General features: G+C 55.2%; 1 protein-coding gene across 1 annotated transcript in view; it reads right to left on the bottom strand.

Annotated features, from left to right (window-relative positions):
• Positions 1–9,717, bottom strand: part of SH3RF2 (SH3 domain containing ring finger 2) — a 43,432-nt gene extending 33,715 nt beyond the window's left edge. Inside the window, exon 1 of the mRNA XM_075766395.1 lies at positions 9,224–9,717. Coding sequence (XP_075622510.1) covers positions 9,224–9,595 — 372 coding nt within the window. The 5' untranslated portion in view covers positions 9,596–9,717. The remainder of the gene's footprint in view (positions 1–9,223) is intronic.
• Between the last annotated feature and the right edge of the window lie 9,281 nt (positions 9,718–18,998).

Raw genomic sequence — 18,998 nt, 5'->3', positions numbered from 1 at the left:
GCCCCGGCCCCCCGAGCTGGAGCGATGGCAGCCCTGGCAGGGCTGTCCCACCCTGGAAGAAGCCGGCTGACCAGAAACAGACCCAGGACACTGCAAATGAGCTGTGACAAGCTGGGCCGGCCCCAGCTGTGTCACTTCCAAAGTCTGAGGGGACGGAGATGGAGCGGCGGGAGATGCAGTCATCCTTGGCGCACAGTCCGCAGGGCCCAGGTGGGGGGCAGCGCGGCCCCATGCTCTGCGCGAGCCGCCTTCCCCTCCCACCCTGCTCTGCGTTGTTTGTGCAGAAGAGCTAAATATCTGTGCTGTGCAGAGGCAGCGATATTCCTGTAGATACACGATTTCGGTAACATATAGCAGCCTCCTTGAGAGGAACAATTTATTTCTAGGATAGTGCCAGTAAGTAGAGAAAGCCAGTCCTGGATGTCTTCCAGTTTGATTCTTCTCCCACTAGGTTCTGTGGGTTCAGTTTGCAAGTGTTTTTTGATTCTCTTTTATTTTGGAGCTGTTTGGAGCAGGACTGGCGTTGGTCAGAGGGGACTGGCACACGCGTGTGTGGCACTGGATGGCATCAGCAGTGCCGGAGCCAGGATTCGCTGGGACTTGCTCTTCAGGGAAACGTGTTGGATTGGATCCTGCGAGCCTCTAAATTCCATCACGCCAGCTCTATGCCTGGGTAGCAGGAGTCCAAGTACAGCCTAAATATTAAACTGTACTGAGGTGGTCGAAGGAACCTCCCCCCGAGAAACCTGCCACCGCAGAGCAAAGAAGGGTCGATACCAAAGGGTGGAGGAAGCTCTTCCTACCAAGCCTGTCTCCTTGTCTTTAAAGAACCGCACAGTGTGAAGAGATGGTATGCAATAGGTGAGGGCACATTTCATTGCCCAAGATCCACACGTGAGCACTAGAGGTGTACCAGGGTGGCTGAAGAAATGTTAGAGTGTCTTTGCTCTCGACTGAGGCCCAGGGTGACCCGTCCATCTCTGCACAGAGGTGCCTGCCTCTTCAGAGCAGGAACCCCCAAAAGCGCAGGGACAGCTCTTCCACAGCACACATGGAAATATCAGAATATTCGATGTGTGTCGGAAATGGAAAGCTCGTGTTCAGATCCCGTTGTGCAGGCGGGGAGGGTGGCAAGGGTGAGACAGCCAGCGGTCCCTGCGCTTGGGGACAGTGCGTGTTCCCGGAGGCCACTCTGTGCCGGGCGCTGTACAAGTGCAGCAGTGGTTCCTGCCCTGGAGAGCGGGCAATCGAGAGAGACGCTGCAGGCGAAGGGCGATGGTGGGAACGCTGTCCCTGCTTTCCTTGGGGATGGCGCCGGGGCAGTGCGAGTGACTGGCCCGGAGGCAGAGAGTGACTCCAGGACAGATCTGAGAGCACGGCCACGCTCCTGATGGGTAGTGATCTACGCTCTGTGAATGGAGAGCTGGTTATTATCTACACGCTGACGCCAAAGGACACGCTGGCTTTTCATAAAGAGAGATAATCAATAACAACTGCTGTCCATTTTGATTATGAACTTTCTACAAGCCGCCTCCAGCATCCTGCCACCAACTGCCCACGTTGGGATGGGATGAATGAGCCCAACATCGTCTCCTTTGTGTGCTCAGCTAGCACGGTTTCAGGGCTCTTTAGGATCCAGTTGGATGAAAAGAGCTATTTGAATGTAAATTAATTGCCATTATAATTCTGGTTTTTTGCTTTTCAGCAGAGGAGATAACTTCAGCCTTGTCACAGAGAACAAAACCATCAAAAGTGAACTTGTCATTTCAATCTCTTCATACAATTATATTCTGAGGATTCAGACAGCTGGGTGGTTTCTGCATTATTTCTCCCCTGAGGAGGATTCCTCCCATCTTCCAAGCACAAGCAGACTGTGCGCACCAGGGAGAACAAAGTCAGTCCCCTCCCGCTCGCATCGGTGCTGGAGCCCACCAGATCTGCCCCATTCCCTCTTGGGTCGGCCGGGACGCGAGGCCAGCACTGGTCATGGCTAGAGGCCAGCAGGCCTTCACAGGGGAAGCTGGAGATGCAAACTGTACAGATTTAGCTGGGTATGGAAAACATCATCTTAAGTTACTGTCATAAGCAGGTGTGATTTACAGACTGAAGAGCTGAAAAGTGGCCGAAGGAGCCTGTCGCTGAGACTGCTGGGGCTGGTTCCAGTGCTGCTACGTCTGCGCATCCCCGGCTGCTAGTGGGGCGATGGCAGCGGGGACGGGAGCGCTTACACCCTCTGCTACCTAACACCCCTCTGATGTGCCACCGCATTGAGGCTTACGTCACTTCTGAACCTTGCCTATTGTCACTCTGGCTTTGTAATGCAGAGATGAAATGGAAAATGGGGAAAATGATTAAAGAAAATGCAGAGGAGCTTGTTTCACGGAGAGGCTGAGCAGATGCTGCACCAGCGATGGCTGCGGCACCGCCGCAGGCGCCCAGCCCCGAGGGGAGCACCCGGCCCAATGTCGGTAACGTCCCCGCGGCTCTGGAGGAGGACGGTGCTGGGTCAGGCTTCGCTTTGCCTGCGTGAAACCACAAGAGTTAGGTGGGCAGGAGGAGTGCCAGGGCACCTGCAAGGCAGGGGCTGGACCCGAGCCTGGCTTTGCTTCCGAGATGCCCGCTCCTGGGTGCAGGCAGAGTCGTGTGGGTGCAGGCAGAGCAGGGACAGGCCTGAAAAGCCGTTCTGTGAGAGGGAAGAGGGGAGGCTGGCGGCGGCTGGTGTGGGGCACGGCAGGGTGACGCTGGGGACCAGGGATCAGTGTGTTCAAGCTGCAGTGTCTGCACGAAACCTTTTCACGCCTCTTCCACTCATGGTTTCTGCTATCAGATGTTTTAGTCTCTGCTGCAGTCAGCAATCTCGGGCAGTGGTTAAGTTGTGTGTCATGGTTTTAAGCCGCACAGAAAACAAACTGTGTCAGCCCTCGGCGTGCCCGGTCATGATGCTCTGCCTCAGCACCGCAGTTCTCAGAAGTGGCTGTTTACTGTGCAGGGAGGAAACCTGCGTCCCGCTCCTCCTCCTGCCGCCCCGAGCCCTCTCCCTGCTGATTTGGTGCCCTCCCTGCGCTGGGAAAGGGAACAGCGCGTCCTCATCCTGCCCAGAGCCGGGGCTGGAGACGGGAGCCCCTCTGCCCTTGCTGTATTTCCATTTCCCGGGGGAGACTGGCCGACCCTGCCGCCCAGTTACGCAGCACGCAGGCCGATGCAGTTTCCCGACAGGCGAGGCTTGCTCTTTCCTCCCTGCAAAGCCAGTGAGAAATTCCAGGCCCAGCAGTTGTTCAGGGCCCGAAGGAAACCCTTTTAAATGGTCGGGTTGCCAAAGGACACATTTCTCTCTTAAAAACTGCCTCCTCAGTTGTGTCCCCTGTCCTGGCATCAAAATGAAATGGAAGTTCCCCACATCAGGGGCAACTCAAATATCCGCTCACAAGCTCACAGGGAACAATTTTTCTTAAAAAAGAGCGATGGTTCTTTATTCATTTGCACAGTGCCTTGCACAGTGGAGTCCCGATGCTAAATGGAGTTTGCCTGAACAAAGTCCAGCATTTAAGAGCAAGCACCGCAGCTTCCTTGTGAGAAGGGCAGAGGAGAAGCAAAGGACAGCAAGACGAGGTTTAGATGGCAGCAGAGAGATCCAGCCTCACCTCTCTCAGGATGATTTTTAGCTCCGGTCGTGGCGCACCGGCAGAGCTGCATGTGAACGTGCCGCCTCCTCTCCCTCCCCACCGGAGGGGAAAACTGCAGGCTCAGGCCAATGACCAGGTTTGCGGACCCGGGGATGGTGGGCAGCCACCAGTGGGGAACCTCTGCGAGAAGAGGAGGACTCTCAGACTTTCAGCCTCCTCGCTGACCACGGCACTTGGCAGGTGAACACGCAGGCTGAGAAACACTGCTGTTCTATTCCTGACTTGCCATCTGAGCCTGACTCATTGCCTTGGTAACAAATTAAAACACTTTTATGTGTTTGCAGCTTGGTACCTTATTTTGTAAAACCAGGGGAACTGGCTCCGGATGTTGGCCGTGGAGGTCCTTTGGCCTTCCCCCGCCCCGCGGTATTGCCCTGGAGTGGCCCCGTGCCCCATCTCTGGCGGTGGCAGAGCTGCCCGTGCTCGGCAGCGCGGTTTGCAGGGAGCTTCAGGCAGCGGTGCACAGCTGGGGCAGCCACTGGCGACGGGAGCCAGCATCGGCGCGACCCACAGGGAGGCAGCTGGGAGCCCCGCTGCGGCCAAAGAACGGTAATTATCACTGTGTGTTTTCCTGGCACCGCTAACGGGGTCAGCCAGGAATTGCCACGCTGTTTGCCTGGTGCGCCAGCAAGGAGCTTTATTCACCCATCGAAAGCACAGAGGGGAGTTTGCCAGTGGCTGAAATGACTTGGACAGTCACGAGACGGTCACGCACCCGCCCCAGCCCTCTGCAAAGCCGCCCGTCACGCCATCCTGCCCTGGCTTCGGTGCGACGGTGCCGCCTTGCATTTACGGTGCAACTGGGTGTTTCATCCCTCATCCCGTCAGAACGGTATTTTCATTTTAAGCTTTCCATAGGGAACGTGGCGTAACCCTCATGCCCTGACTCGAGGCTGGTTCTGCCTTACGCCCCTCTCCAACAGAAGCGAACGAATGGCTCGGTCTCTGGCTGCGCGTAACACCAACTCTTCCTCACGGCTGCAGCAACGCTTACAGCTACTGCAAAGCTTCTACTTCTGTGTTCCTGAATCTGTTGTTGTTGCACACGCGGCTTTTGGGGTGCGTATTGTCAGGCAGTCTGTATCAAGGTGACGTCAGTCTCTCTTTGCAGTAGATGAAAGTGCTAAAACTACACGCCAAGGAGAAAAAAGGCATACGGCGGTATCCTGTGCAAGCCAGCGCTGCGGAACCAGTTCCTGGGGTCACGCTCAGCGTCTTTTTTACAACGAGACAAACCCTGATGGGATGTGGCTGTGGAGGAGAACTGGTGCAAGCCCATTCTCCCAGAAGGTCATGAGGCCACACAGAATTTTTAGCCGGCTCCATTTCCAGCTGAGGGACGCTGTGCACCAGCGGCCACCACCCGCAGCAGCTGCTGGGCGAGAGGATGCTCCCGCTCTCTGGTGGAAAAGGAGCCGGGGGCCAACTCTGAAGGCAAAGCCCATGTGCCTGTGCACAGTCCTCGGGCTTGTAACGTCTGTTCAGCGCTTGTCCAGCCCGAGGTGATGTGACACGCGTTATGAGGTCATTGCTGTGACTGCACAGAACTGTTGGGGTTTTTTTGGGGTTAAGGAGGGTGGCTTGGACAGCGAGTGGGTCAGAAAACGTGTTTGCCTCCGCTGGGTGCAAACGTGAAGGTTGCTTTGAGTAAGGTTTCAAACAGATCCAGCAATCCAAGCCCTGTCTGTCAAATTCAGCAAGGAGTTGGAGATGTTTCTGGAGGAGAAGAAAATACCAAGACACAGGCACTATATATAGCCGTCCGTGTGAAGGTGGCGACGTTGGAGTGCAGTGTATTTTTATCCCAATAGAGGTGTTATCTGTCTATCTCCCATGAAATGCTGGAGGGGGGTGTTACAGCGCTCAGTTCATGCGAAGAGAAAATAGCCGAAGTCACAGTTAAATTTGTGTGGTCTGTGTTTTCCAAAGGCAAGCTGTCATACCCTGAATTTTCTCCTCTGGCTCACTGCCCTGTATTTGTTGCATGACAAAGTTCATCATCCAAGTAGCTGTTTAGTGGCCTGGATGGATTTTTGCCGTGTGTAGGGTACAGGTTCGGCCTGCGACTCATCAGAGAAGTACGGAAGTTTTGTGCATACCTCAGCACACACGATTGTTCTGCTCTCTCACCAGCGGCAAAGCCGTGTTTAGCTTACGTTGGGGCTGAAGCCAGATAAGACGGATGCTTCAGCACAAGACGTAACCACATCTGGCACATGCCAGGGGCGGTTCCTAAGAGTTCAAAGGCTTCAGCGTAGATTATTTACGCATTCACCTCCTAGCAAATCCTTTTATTCTTAAATTCCAGACAGTTTATTATGTGGAGATCCTGAAAATCCAAAGTCTTGTCCTCTCTGCATAGATGTTAACGATCCCAAAGCCTGGCCGGATTCCCGGGAGCAGGTACGGGGCAGCGCGGCGGGCTCTGTGCCGCCCTGCCCAAGGGGCTGCTCCCGCGGCGGCTGCTCGGGGCCCGTCTGTCCCTGCACGGGCACGGCTGCCTGCAGAGACGCACAGACGTGCCCCGTGCACAAGCCCAGAGTGTGCCCACCCCCTGTTAGCACCGAGGAAGCGGACTCAGAACTGACTGAAATGCTAGCAAATAAGAAGCAGGTTGGGATGGGCTGTAATTAGAATATTCCCTGGTTTTTAAGGACTGGCTCTGTGAAATTCCTGGCTGATAACTGAGTACTGTATTACTGTTAATTCAGCAGCTCTGCTGGGGCCTGCTCGTGCTTCCCTTGGAACGGTACGAGTTCTTGGCTTGCTTGGCGATGAGGGGATTTATTTTACCTTTTTGTCTTCGTGGATGCTCGTGAGGATGAAGAGCAAAAAGCTGGCAAGGAAACATCTCTGCTGAGAAGGGAAACTTTGATCAAACTTGTGATTTTTCTCAGCTCCATGGAGTAAAGGAAGCTTATTTATAGAATGGCTTCTTTGGTAAAAAACAAAACACATTCTGTATCCTGTTTTTGATGGTGTATCTGGCTGCAGTGCAGCATGGTGCAAGTCAATTTTATTTGCTTTGTAGCATGAAGTGGTGTGTAGCGTTAGCGGTAATTAGCAGACGATGCAGATTGGGGCAGTCTCTCTTTGGAGACCACAGGGCCTTGCAGTGCGGTTGCAAATGAACGCTGCATTTCAGAGTGCCCAGGACAGCAGCTGCGGTGGCATTAACTGCGGTGGGGCAGTAGTGCACGATAGCTGTTCTCGCTGTGACGCCACAGAAAGCATCTGCTCTGCGGTTCACATCATTTGCAGACCTCTGCTCACCCAGATTACTTCAGGTGACTCCCTGAAACTCAAGCGCTCCACGGTGCAGGGAGACAACAGGTCGTCCTTGTGACTACCTCGTCTCTCTGCAGCGCACAGGCGCGTCCAGGCGAGTGTGTGCTGGTGCAGGCGAAGTGCTGCCCCCCCCGTGCCCCCTCCAGGGAGGGTCCGCATGCGTTACCATCCCACTGCAGCACCTACAGAACGCCTGGGCCCGTCTGCATGTCTTTAAAACCACCAAAACGTGATTAATACGCTGCATTCTTCACCTTGCAGCTGAGGATTCCAAAGCGTTTTATAATTAATTAACTAATTAAGTCTAAAAGCATTTCAGTCTAACATGTTTTCATATCCCTTCGCCAGAGAGGCACAGGCAATCAGAGGGCTATCTCAGCGCTGCAGTCACAGCCCTCGCACCCCGCGCTCACTTCCTCTGCCGATTCCCAGGAGTTTGGTCTTAAAATGCTTTTGGGAGCTGCAGACTGATGGATGTTGCCATTATATAACATCAGCAGCAAGTTCCTACCTGTCCTGAGAACTAGTAAAATAAATGTGAAACGGGTGAGACAGACGAAAACCAGACGAGCATATTCGTGCTTTTTTATCCGGGGCTGGGGCAGTCCAGCTGGAAGAACTTCCAAACCTTCTCCTTCTCGGCTGAAATGCCGCCCGTCATGGCAGCGGCTGGAAGCTGTCGCTGTCTGGTGGGTCGTACCTCGCACGAACGGCACCAGCAACTCTCCGCAGCTGCCCTGGAGAGCTGGTTCACAGCGAGGGGTCTCGCTGGCAGCGGCTCTGCCGCTCGGAGCTGCAGCCTTGCCGGTGGAGCTGGATCACCGCGGCGGAGGCTGCCGACCGCGCGGGGGGCTGCAGAGGGGCGTCTGCAGCCTGCGGACCGCGCTCGCCCTGCTCGGCCATCCCACCCAGCCACCGCTCACCCGACGGCGCTGCAGACGGACACCGCTCCCGGGCTGAGCTGCCGCCACCCACCCCTGCTCCCCAGCACCACCGCAGAGCATCGCTCGGCGCTGTGGGGACGGAGCTACAAGCCATCTCAGCCAAAGCGCGGGAGAAGCGGATGGCCTCTTCCAGGGCAGCTTTCTCGCGTTGCCCACCTGGCCCAGGCCCTGCCTCTGTGCATGGGCATGCCTGCCTGCCTGCCTGCCTGCCTGCTGGCCCCGTGGGCCAGGCAGGGCTCCCCGGAAAGGGACCCAGTTTGTATGTCTCAGGGCCACAGTGCCACACGTCCCAGTGGGAAAACCTGAGAGGGGAGCTGCTGAGAGATCTGGGTTTGATGCGCGATCCATCCCCGATGACTTACGGACGCCACAGAGGCTCCTGGGGATGCGCACGCCAGCGTGTCCCACAGGACACGGGGCATCGCCCCCACGTACGGACCTCCACGGCACGCAGGTGAGAAAGCCTGTCCTATGTCTGCTGGAAGTGTATTGCTCTGCAATTCTGAAAAATGCTCTGAGATTTACAGCCATTTGAGCTAATCATTTGAATATTGTGAAGAGGTTTGTAGAGACATTGTACAAAAGAATAGTTCAGGTGGGAGACATGGAAATCTGGGAATATAGTGCAGGAAAGGGGAAGCCACAAGTCAGTCACTACCCCAAATTCAGTCTGAGCCACGCTCCTTTAACAGGTCTAACAGCATGTCCTTGTTATTTAAGAAAAGCTTTTTTTACTGTTAAAGAAAATGACAGAAACAACTTGGAATTTTAAAACTAGCTTAGTAAATCATCCCTGGATAAAGTTAGTAAGTAAATCAAGTTTAATACTTTTCATTAGTGAACCTCAAAGCATTTTGCCAGGGACATAAGCATCGTTAGGCACCCTCCTTCCTCTTCAATGGCTGGGGAAAGTGAGGTGCAGTGCCAGGAAATACCTTCCTCTAACAGTTACAGCTTTGCAATTACTGATTTAATTACAATCAGTCAAAAATCACTGTATTGCTCGAAAGTCGAAGTGCCTGAAATGCCCCCCCCAAAGTCAGGAAGCACCCGAAAACTCCTGGGGAAAAGAGCTGCTGTGAAGTTTTTGTGAGGAGAAGGGCAAGCTGAGAGGCAAGGCAATTACTGTTGGGATGAACCCGAAATAGTCAAATATTACAAGGAAATAGCAGCCAGGTTTGCAAATAGAACGATTGCCCTTACTTCAAACATTTCTGCAATACTGCTAACAGGAAAGTTTCCCAGCTCTTGGCACACAAGAAGAAAGCTTTCTATGCTCACAGAGTAAAGAACGTGGCTCCTCCTTACCCCTTCCATGTGGATCCTGGGATTTGTCGCCAGCCGATGCTGATGAAGTTGCAACCCCCTGGGGACTCTCCTGATGGAGGCAGGGGAGGACAGGACCCCCGACCTCTGGATCGAGCCAAACCTGGTAACGTTTTGTCCGCACCTGACTCCATCCAGGAGGCGAATGAGGAGCAGGTTGGAGGGCAGCTGCTCGATGCTGCAGAGGACGAGGGTCCTGCACTCAGGGCACCTGAGCTCCTTCTGGGATTTCAGGATCCTCTGCAGACAGGGCTTGCAGAAAGTGTGCTGGCAAGGCAGCACCTTCGCTGTGGCATCGAGCTTTTCGAAGCACACAGGACACTCCAACAGGTCAAGGAGAGCTAGATCATCCATCTTCAGTGCAGAGCTCCGTCATGAGCGGAGCTGGAGCCATCCACATGCCACATCCACCGGCGCGGGCTGAGACGCCTTCCTGCACCCGCGAGAACCGCACCGAAATCCTGTGCTCAGACAGCTATCCTGCACGGAGGGAGAGGGCGGAGGGAAAAAAGAGCAGAACTTGACTGCTGGAGTATGTAATACATCCCACCTACATTGCAAAGCAGTGCCTCACCAGCCAATTTGCAAATGTATACTCTGCGCTCACATCCAAGTTCGAAGTGAGTCACTTGTGACTCAGTACGAGTGAGGGGACGGCGCTGGGGCTGACGCCAGCGGCAGGAGCCCCAGGTCCTGCTCGCTGGGCAGACAGATCCCGTAGCTCCAACGGGGCGAGCTGGCTCCCTGCCGCCGGCCGGCACAGCGCCGGCTGCAGCAGGACAGGTGTGCTCTGCCTTACTCAGGGTACGCAGAGTTGTCTTTAATGCTCCCCGGTCTGCGGATCGTAACTGACACGACAGTAAAAGATTTACCAGCTCAGGAGATAAGAGTCCCTGATAAACATCAGACTGGACCTGTTTACGCTTGGCTCCGGCTGAAAGCAGCCGCTCGCTGCACACATCCCTCGCACACCTACGTGCCGCCCCGTTTTTCAGATCGGTCCCAATTAAGCTCGCTTTCTACCCGTTTTGACAGCAGTTCTATAAAAAGTCCTTCAAACACAAACAGTCTCCGGCGGTACCTGGCAGAGACGCAAGGCGCTCGCAGAGCCATCCTCGCCCGGTTTGGCTGCCTCAGCTCTCTGAAGCAACCCGAGACGATTATTCCTCCCACAGCCTGAAGTCACTCAACCCGTTCAGCTCCCCCGGCGCTGCACGCTGGCTGAAACCACACCACGCCGGGATTCAAGTCCGGACTTGCGGCAGCCGCGCGGCCCCGCAGCGCAGATGGGATGCCCTGCGCCCGCCGCGTGCCGGGGGGGCCGAAGGGGAGCCGAAGGGCGGCCAAAGGGGAGCCTCCGCACGGGAGCTGGCGTGGTGGTGGCCGGGGTGGGCAGCGTTTGCAGACCCGGCCTGGCCTCGGCTTTCTGCACCTGGTGCTTGAAGCTGGGAGGGACTGCTCCAGCTGCTCATCCCCAGGGATGCTCGCCTCAACAGCAACCACACCGTGGGACAAGAGGGGAAATCCGGAGAGCGTGTGTTTGTCAGCAGGGCCGGGGCTGACTCCCCGTGCGACTTTCAGTGCCATCACCGCAAGCTCCGGCAGCTCCCGGGCTGGGGGGCAGTGGGCTCTGTGCTGGGGTGAGATGCCCGCACCCTGGTGCCGAGTGTGTCCGGTCACCGCCGCCACTCCCCAGGAAGCCTGCCCGTGTGCCGCAGCGAGACCCAGGCCCAACAACAGCGGCATGGGGTTTGACACGGGCAGCCTCTCACCCCAGCGAGGCACTGGCCACGGCACGGGCCGGCGGCATTTCATGGTGTCTGTATCTTGCATTCGCTTTATAGCAGCTGAATTCCTGTCTCGAGGTCTGCCTTGCCCACACATACTGATAGATGGCCTAACGAGAGAGCAGGATGTGATGAAGATCCAGGAGAGTTTTCCTTACAACCCCTGCCATAGCTCAGTCGTGTGTTTACAACCTACAAGTACTGCAAATATTAGAGGAGAAGACTGTAAATCTACAGGAATGGTTCTTACCTGACGCTCTCGCAGGTAATGCCATCAGACTGCACGCACGTCCCTTCCCTTTGCTCAGGAGGACTCATTCAGAAGTACGGCGTGGAACTGGTTAATGTGTTTTATTTTTAAAAGTTCTTCCCCCCTCCAGATCATGATTTTGTCAAAACAAAGTTTTTTCTTTTTCTTTTCCTTTTTTTTTTTTTTTTTTGTGTTAAATGGTAGCCATTTGGCTACATTAAAATGTTGTCAAACATCCTCAGGATAATACAGGAAACCAATGACCTCACTGTGTTTCATCTCAAGCTTCCTTTTGCTTTGGTATTTCTTTGTAGTCGTATGTTGATTTGTGCTTGGCTGACTGAGTACACACTTTTTAATGAATGATGTTGCAAATAACATCATCTCATCTACTGGCGTTTTTAAATGTAATGTGTGACATAGACTACATTGAAAACAAAGGTTTTGAAGGTTGTTTTTCTTTTTTACATATTCTTCCTTATTTGTGCTCTGTGATTAACACTCACGTTGCATTTTCATCTGATTAGAAAGGAAACAGAATTACGGAATATCTTGCAGTGGGCAAGTGGTGGAAATGAAGTTGACCGGCTCGTTATGTGCACGCCAGTTAATGCTAATCTCCAATCAAATCTGGTTTGGGAGTACTTCAGTTTTTCCTCAACTTTAAGGCCAGTCTGCTTTCTTGTCCTAGCAAAACAACGGGTGGGACTGACACCCTGCTGGGAGAAGTGCCTGCATTTTGCAGCACACGTTCCCAGTGAATTCCCCAGGGAAAGGAGTGGCCCGAGCGCCCGGCCGCCTCGTGGGGCACCTCGGCAGGGCCCGGGCCGGGGGATCCAGCGGTGCTAAGCGCTTGAGGGGTCTGGGGAGCACTGTGCCTGCAAGGTGGCCGGTCCAAGCAGCAGCAGCTGCTCTCTGGGCTCCCTGCGGGGCTGGGTCTTACCCCTCTTCAGTGACCGTGTGGCCGTGGGAAGCACGCCGGGCTCCCAGCCGTGCTGCTCCTCTCCTGAGAACGCCGCCGGGTGCTAAAGCTCTGGGCAGCCCCTTCCCTTGAAGCCGACCGCGATCCCAGCCCACCCTGCCTGCCTGGGGCACGAGGCTGCAGGTTGCCAAGGCAGGGACAGGGGCTTTTTCCAACCAGGACTTTCTAAATTGCCGGGTACGGCGAGGCTCTGATCTTGATTGCAGTCTCCGGGTTCTGCTGCAATATAAGAGCCGATGATGCTAACACTTAGCATTTATATAACACTTTAAATCTTCAAAGCACTTTCCAAACGCTAATTCATCTGTGGAACGCCCCTCGGGCTAAGCATCACCCCCACTTTACATGGAGAAAACCAGGAGACGAGGCCACACAGCATATCAATGTCCAACTTGGGATCGGGATGTGAGGCTTTCCTGGTTCTCCATTTAACACTCAGACCATCCCATTGAACTTTATTATCTGCCACTGTCTCTCCCTTGCAATGCGTCTCGTAACTGGGTTAAAAAATAAAGGCAGAGCTAGAAAGCTGCTAGTCCTTCCCTTTCATTTGAAAAGTCTCTGTTTGATGCTGATGTTGTAATTAACTCCAGGCTGGATGCAGCGGGGTGCCTGGTCTGGAGGACGCAGCAGGCAGCGCTGGTGCTGCTGAAGGTTCCTGCCCAGGCACGGCCGTGCGTCGCCTGCTGCCGCCCCGGTCCCGCTTGTCTGCAGGAGCCCTCTTCGGCTCACCGGCGGAGGGATGCCTTGTACCAAAGGGATGAAACCGCTGAAATACGGATTGCGAGAGTCTTTTAATCAAAGCGGTTTATCATGAAGCTGGAAATTGGGAAACAACGCTGAGAGCAGAAACAGTTGTTGTGTTCCGATGAGCCCGTCCTCGCTTCGGCGCCCAGTGGCTGCACACACGTGTCTCCCCAGGGAGCTGCGTCCTTCAGCTTCCCCCACCTCCAGAGTCGACTCAGGAAAGAGCTCAAATGGATCCCAAACCAAACAGCAAATACTCTTTGTGCCCATCGTCTCGCAGGATCCTCGCTGTCGAGCGAGCGGTTCTGTCCACCTGGACCCCGTCAGTGCCGGGGACAGGCTGAGCGTGCCCAGCCTTGCAGGACCTCACCCACGTGCTCCTCCGAGGAGAAGCCTGGCGGTTACCAGCACACGGCGCACGATCGGAAAGGACCTGTGTCGCTCCTGAGAACACGGGGGTTACGGCTGAGTTTCTTGCTGGCAGCTCCCCGGCCTGGCGCGGTGTGTTGCCATGAGCAGCGTTAGGTTTGTTTTCTGCAGGCTGCCACGGCACGTGCCTTGTGAGAGCCGCAGTCTCCCCCCACATCCTCCAAACCTTCCTCCGCTTGGTTTCTCCGGGAGAGAATCAGACGGATCTCTGTGTTCACCGGAGCACGCACAGCTCCTCCTGCCGCTTTGGCCACTGGCTCGGGGCTGTGAGCATCCAACGCGCCACGGCACCGGTGAGCAGGTGCTGCCTTTACCAGCTTTGAACTTCGCCTGGTTTAGCAGCGCTGGCTGTTGCCAGTTCTGGTGGTCAGGGACACCAGCATAGAAACAGGCTTTGCATTTAATCCCTTCAGATCACAAAGAACTCCATGAAGTTGGATATAATTACTGCCGTTTAAAGAGGGGGAAAAACAGAGGTGGGGTGACTCTTCAAGGTCGTAAAAGCAATCAGTGGCAGAGCAGGGAAGGGAGCCTACATCCAGTAACCTCTGCGACCAGCTCTGCCTCGCACACGGCCCGGCAGACCGGGTGCATCCTTACGATGCGAACAGATTTCCTCGCTCTTCCTACAGCTGCCCAGGCACAGTTACCAGAAGATAAGGTGGTGGTACATGGAAAACTCCACTCGTTTCACACATACTGTACAGTTTGAAGGGGAATGAAATATGGGAAAACCGCCTGTGAAAACCCTGCTGTGGCAAAACAAACAGTTGGTCCCTACAGCCAGAGTCATTTTGAAGCGCCTGCTCTGTCGCACCGAACAGAATTCCTTTGGCCCACCAGAAGGACAACCCTCAGGGAGCTCTGCGACCGTCAGTCTCCTGCCTGAAACCGCGGAGACGTTCGAGCACCTGTGTCTCCACTGCTCCTAGGGAGTCACTCCGGCGGGGCTGCGGCCCCTCAGGGACGCCGTGCGCTCCTGGCTGGCTGCCGGCAGGCAGGCTGTGCGAGGTGGCTCCCCAGCAGGACCCACATCCCGTGCGGGTCTGCCCACGGCCTCCCAAGAAGTCCCCGTCAGCAGCGGTGGGGGGGCGGCTCTCGTTTCTGTGTCCCGCCGGGCTCCCCGCTCGAAATAACAATGGGGCACGGTGCGAGCAAGTGAGAGGAGCTTCTCTCCGTTACCCCTCGCCTCGTGTGCTCTGGCACTGTCCTCCTCACCCCGTCCTGCATCCCACCACGCAGCCCAGTGCCCGGGCGACCGACCCTGCGGACATCAGGGACCCCGTGTCCCCCCGAGCGCCACAGGGGCACCGGGCTGCGGTTAAACGAACGCTACAGCACTGTGAGGGACGGGAGTGTGCGCTAAGAGAGGGCACGGGCACGGCAGCGCTTCCTGGGGGGCTATAAAACGCCTCTGTTGCTCTGCATCTTGCGAGTGGATGCCACACGCCTCCTCCTCCGGGGAAGAGGGACCTTTCGGGCTGTTTTTAGCTCCTGGAGGGCAGGGAGAGGGGGTGCCTCTTACAAGCTCCTACAAATTATAGATCTGAAGCTAACAGCTTGTCCTCCTACCCACCCACAAGTACAAGGCCCGGTGCTGCCACTGAAGCGGGGCGAACAGCAGGTCCTGCCCGAGCCTCCGGACCCCGAGGGCCAGGACGGGGAGCGGTGCCCCCCCCGGATCGGGGCCGCTGGCTCTGCCGCTCAGCTCCCCCACGGACAGCACGCCATGGGCTGCAGCACACGGCTGCGCACAGCTGCCGTGGTGGGTTTTGTACGCATGGTCTGATGCTAATTTAGACAAGCCTGCACATTTAGTAAATACATCGTGTGTGCTTGAAGACATAATTAGGCCAGTGCGAATCTGCGGGGATGTGCACTGCACGGGGACCTGCAGCCAGCAGAGCAAAACCCTCCCTAAAATCTTCCACCTCTCAAACCAGTGCCCGGTGCCCTCTGCTACGTCCCGGGCGGGCGGGCAGCCAGCGGCCGCTGCTCCCGGCTCCTGCCGCCCCGCCGCTCACCCTGCGGAGGGGCACGCCGCAGGGACCTGCCCACCGGCCGCTGGACGTTACGTCTGTCTTTCACCTTTTTACCTTTCACCAGGTACGCACCGGCTGGTGGGTAAAAGCCAAACACTGAGAAGCCATCTACACCTGTGTAAGAAGAGTGGTTCAGAGAGCTGCTTATTAATCTTACGGAGAGTCAAATGCTGTGTTTTGCCCCTAACAGCCTTGTACGGTCTTGCTGTTGGGTAACGTGAAGGCTTCAGCTGATTCTGAAGTAGCTGGAGCAGAGTGGTGACTATCCAGAAATAGAGAAGTATTTTTAAATTAAATTTATTCACTGATTTTCCTTAAGACAGATTGTTATGTGTTTGTTGATGTATCATTAGAAGTAGCTGGCGGTGGAGCCGGGCTGAGCAGCAGTGAGTGGATGGACACCGTCCTCCCTGCGCCTGGGGCAGTCACCTGGACCTCTTCCTCCTCCTCCTCCTCCTCCTGCTGCCGCTGGGTCTCTGCACCAAGGGCTCAGCCCAGGAGGGGAACGGAGGTGATTAAAGCTGACACCAGGCTCGTGAGATTTTGGGCCAGACCCAGCAGAGGCTTTGGCAGCTCCGAGCGAGCAGCCGCGAGGTCTGAGCTCAGGCACCGTGCCGTGAGCGGGTGACACTGCCGCCCGTCCCGAGGACAGATGCCCTGAGCGTGGGTGAGGGGCTTCAAGGGGAGACAAGCGCCTTTGGGCAGGCTGCTGCACGGCCTGCTGCTGGAGCGGCATCCTGGGGCAGGAAGGGCACCGGGCAGCCCCGCTCACGGAACCCCAGTTTGGGGCTGGGGCTGCCTGCGAGACCGTGTCCCCCCCCAGCAGCCGCTGCCCCCCCCGAAGCTGGGCCAGGCTGAAGAGCTCGCTGCTGCGAGCCTGCGCGCCACGCTCCCACCACGGCTTTGTCTCTCTGCTTGTTGGCACTTTCCTCCTTTTTTCCCTATGGTGCAGTGAAGAACCACAGAACAACAAACACTAAATCCTGCTCCACTGGGGTTTGCCCCATACGGGCTGAATCTGCGGGGATGCAATTTTCATTTCTTAAGACAAGAAGAAATAAGAGTTTCCAAGCAGCAACGCTGAGCAGCAGCCTAACAGACCTTTGAAAGCTGCTTTGAGCACTTCCAGCTGTTCTTCACACAGGTCCGACCACAGAAAATGTCAGGCTTCAGTTACTAATTAAACACAGATGCAAATAACAACACTGCTTGCAACGATGCATCACCTTTCAGTGTTCCCAGGTGCTTCTAGCCAACAGCGAGTGCTGCAGCCCGGAGCAGGGCCCACAGCTCAGCCAGTGAAGCCGACCGGGTTATAAATACTGCTGCTCAGAGAGCTCTGGGCTTGAGGGGGTGTGTAGTTAACAGACTGCTGTAAGTGTACCTCTGCCTTGTGGAATTAAGGAACATTGGTTTAGCTATTTGCTGCTGCTTTGTTTGATCATGTGCTGATTTGGGGCTGGCAGCTTGAGTTTGCTTCTCCAACAGCTGCTGCCTGCAGAGCGGTGCCCCTCATGGAAGGGGGTTGGGGGGGCAGGCTGCTTGGGAGCTGTCCTGGTTTCAGCTGAGAGGATTGATTTTTCTTCATAGTAGCTAGTGTGGGGATATGTTTTGGATTTGCTGAAACCAGGACAGGAGCCCAGCAGAGAAGACTGTAGTGGAAGGGCAGGGTGGGCTCAGAGTCCTTGTGGCAGAGTTACTCCATGCTGGCAGAGTAGTTTCTGTGTCTGGGAGCTGAATCTCAGCTGTGGTATAAAACATGAGCGCTCCTTATGTGCTCACCTCTGGTGCGAGGTGGTGTTTATCCAGAACTGTCCACTTCCCTTCGTGGATCCTCTCCCTGGCTGCAGCTGCCATGCTGCTGGAGGTGCTGGGCCGTGCTGCTGTTGTGCTGTGGTCGCTGTTGTTGCCACCCCAGTGCACGTGTGTTCTTCTGAGCTCTGGTTTAGGCTGTGTGGTTGCTCTCAGGAGGAGCCAAGGCAGGTTTGCCTCTCTAGGTAAAACTCAACCCTTGGGAATTTCCCTCTTTGAAGCACTTTTTCCTGGTTTTTGTTTCTCTGTGACTTCAAGATTTTTATGCTTACTTAGGACTCTTCCCTGCCTGTGTAAGAGTCTCTAGGGCTAAGGTGGGTGCTAGGTAAGCTGGCTTTCATCAGGGAGCCTGCGCACCGCTCCGGGAGGTGCTGGTGTCCTCCACTCCCGCTGACTCCAGCCTCCAGGAATGCACGGCGGGCCCTGCCTTGTGCGTGAGGCTGGGCGGCAAGAGGAGACCTTAGCTTGGCTGCCTAGAAAAGCGGAGTCTTATGAACTCGCTGTGTGTGAAGGTGTGTGTGTGTGTAGCTCTCTGCACCCTTGTAACATGTGAATCCAGCTCAGCAAAGAGTAAAAGCACCCAGGATTTTAAATATCCTGTGACTTTTGTGAAAGGGAGGCAGAGCACAAAGGAAGGAAACTTAGTCCCTTCATGAAGGGAGATGATGCAACGTGACTTCACACCGTATTTCAAATCTAACTAGATGCTCACGACTCCCCACAGGAGAGAGATGTTAAGTGTGCTGCAAACAGAAGAGGATGTTTGCATCTTAACAGACACCAGAGAATCTAACCATGAGCTAAATCCAGATGAAATCAGAATTTCTTTAGCTGCTGTATGCATAAAACTGCTAGTTTTTACCACAATACCAATGGCCTTGTTTCTGCCGTCCCCCAGTCCCTTAGCCTGGAAGGGGTGTGTTGACAACGGGCTTCAGCCCCGTTTGTAGCAGAAGTTTGGATGCAGGATGAGAGATGCTGAAGAAACACCATGGTAGGGGTGCTCGCCAAGGGCTGCTGGTGAGGGATCAGCACCTGATTGCAACTGATGCTCGTTAGCAAGTGAATGGGCACCTTTGGGAGCAGCCTGGCCCTGAGCAGCAGCCCCAGCCCAGAGGAGAGCGGGAGCGCTGGGGCTGCACCCACCGACCCTCGGCAGGAGCAGCATGGGTCCCTTAGCTGCTGGAGCCGGCGGTGTGCCCTGGCGGGGGGGGGGGAACCCCGCTTTGGCTCCTTTGGACTTCAGCAGGATCCGTGCTCGCCCCTCTAGTTCGCAGCAGGAACAAAGTTGCCTGCCCAATGCTTCAAGGATTTTTATGTGAATCTCTGGCAGAGGATGAAGATGGCTGTAGACTTCAGCGATGCCAACACTTACCAAGTGGAGACAAAGCTCATTGCCTCCTGATGTGAACGTTGGAGCTCACACTTGTGTCCAAGGCAGAGCGAATCTTGCAATGTTCTCCGGGATTTTGAAACTGTGTTAGGGTAATTAGGGCAATTGCTTGCACTGGTACCACCCACTTCAGTTCACGTGTGTTGCTATGTTGTGCCTATTTTCTGCTAATGATATGAAACAAACTCGCTGCTATGAATATCTGTAGAACAGAGAATAGTGGACAGACTGCTTTGAGCAGGAGGCTGCATTAGGTACCTCTTGAGGCCACTGCCACCCTGGATTCTGTGGCGAAGCTAGCTCAAATGAGGAACA

This window comes from Balearica regulorum, chromosome 14 (genome assembly GCF_011004875.1).
Source record: "Balearica regulorum gibbericeps isolate bBalReg1 chromosome 14, bBalReg1.pri, whole genome shotgun sequence".
In the NCBI taxonomy this organism is placed as follows: domain Eukaryota; kingdom Metazoa; phylum Chordata; class Aves; order Gruiformes; family Gruidae; genus Balearica; species Balearica regulorum.
Note: the sequence above shows the minus strand (reverse complement) of the source record. Positions and strands in the feature narration are given on the sequence as shown.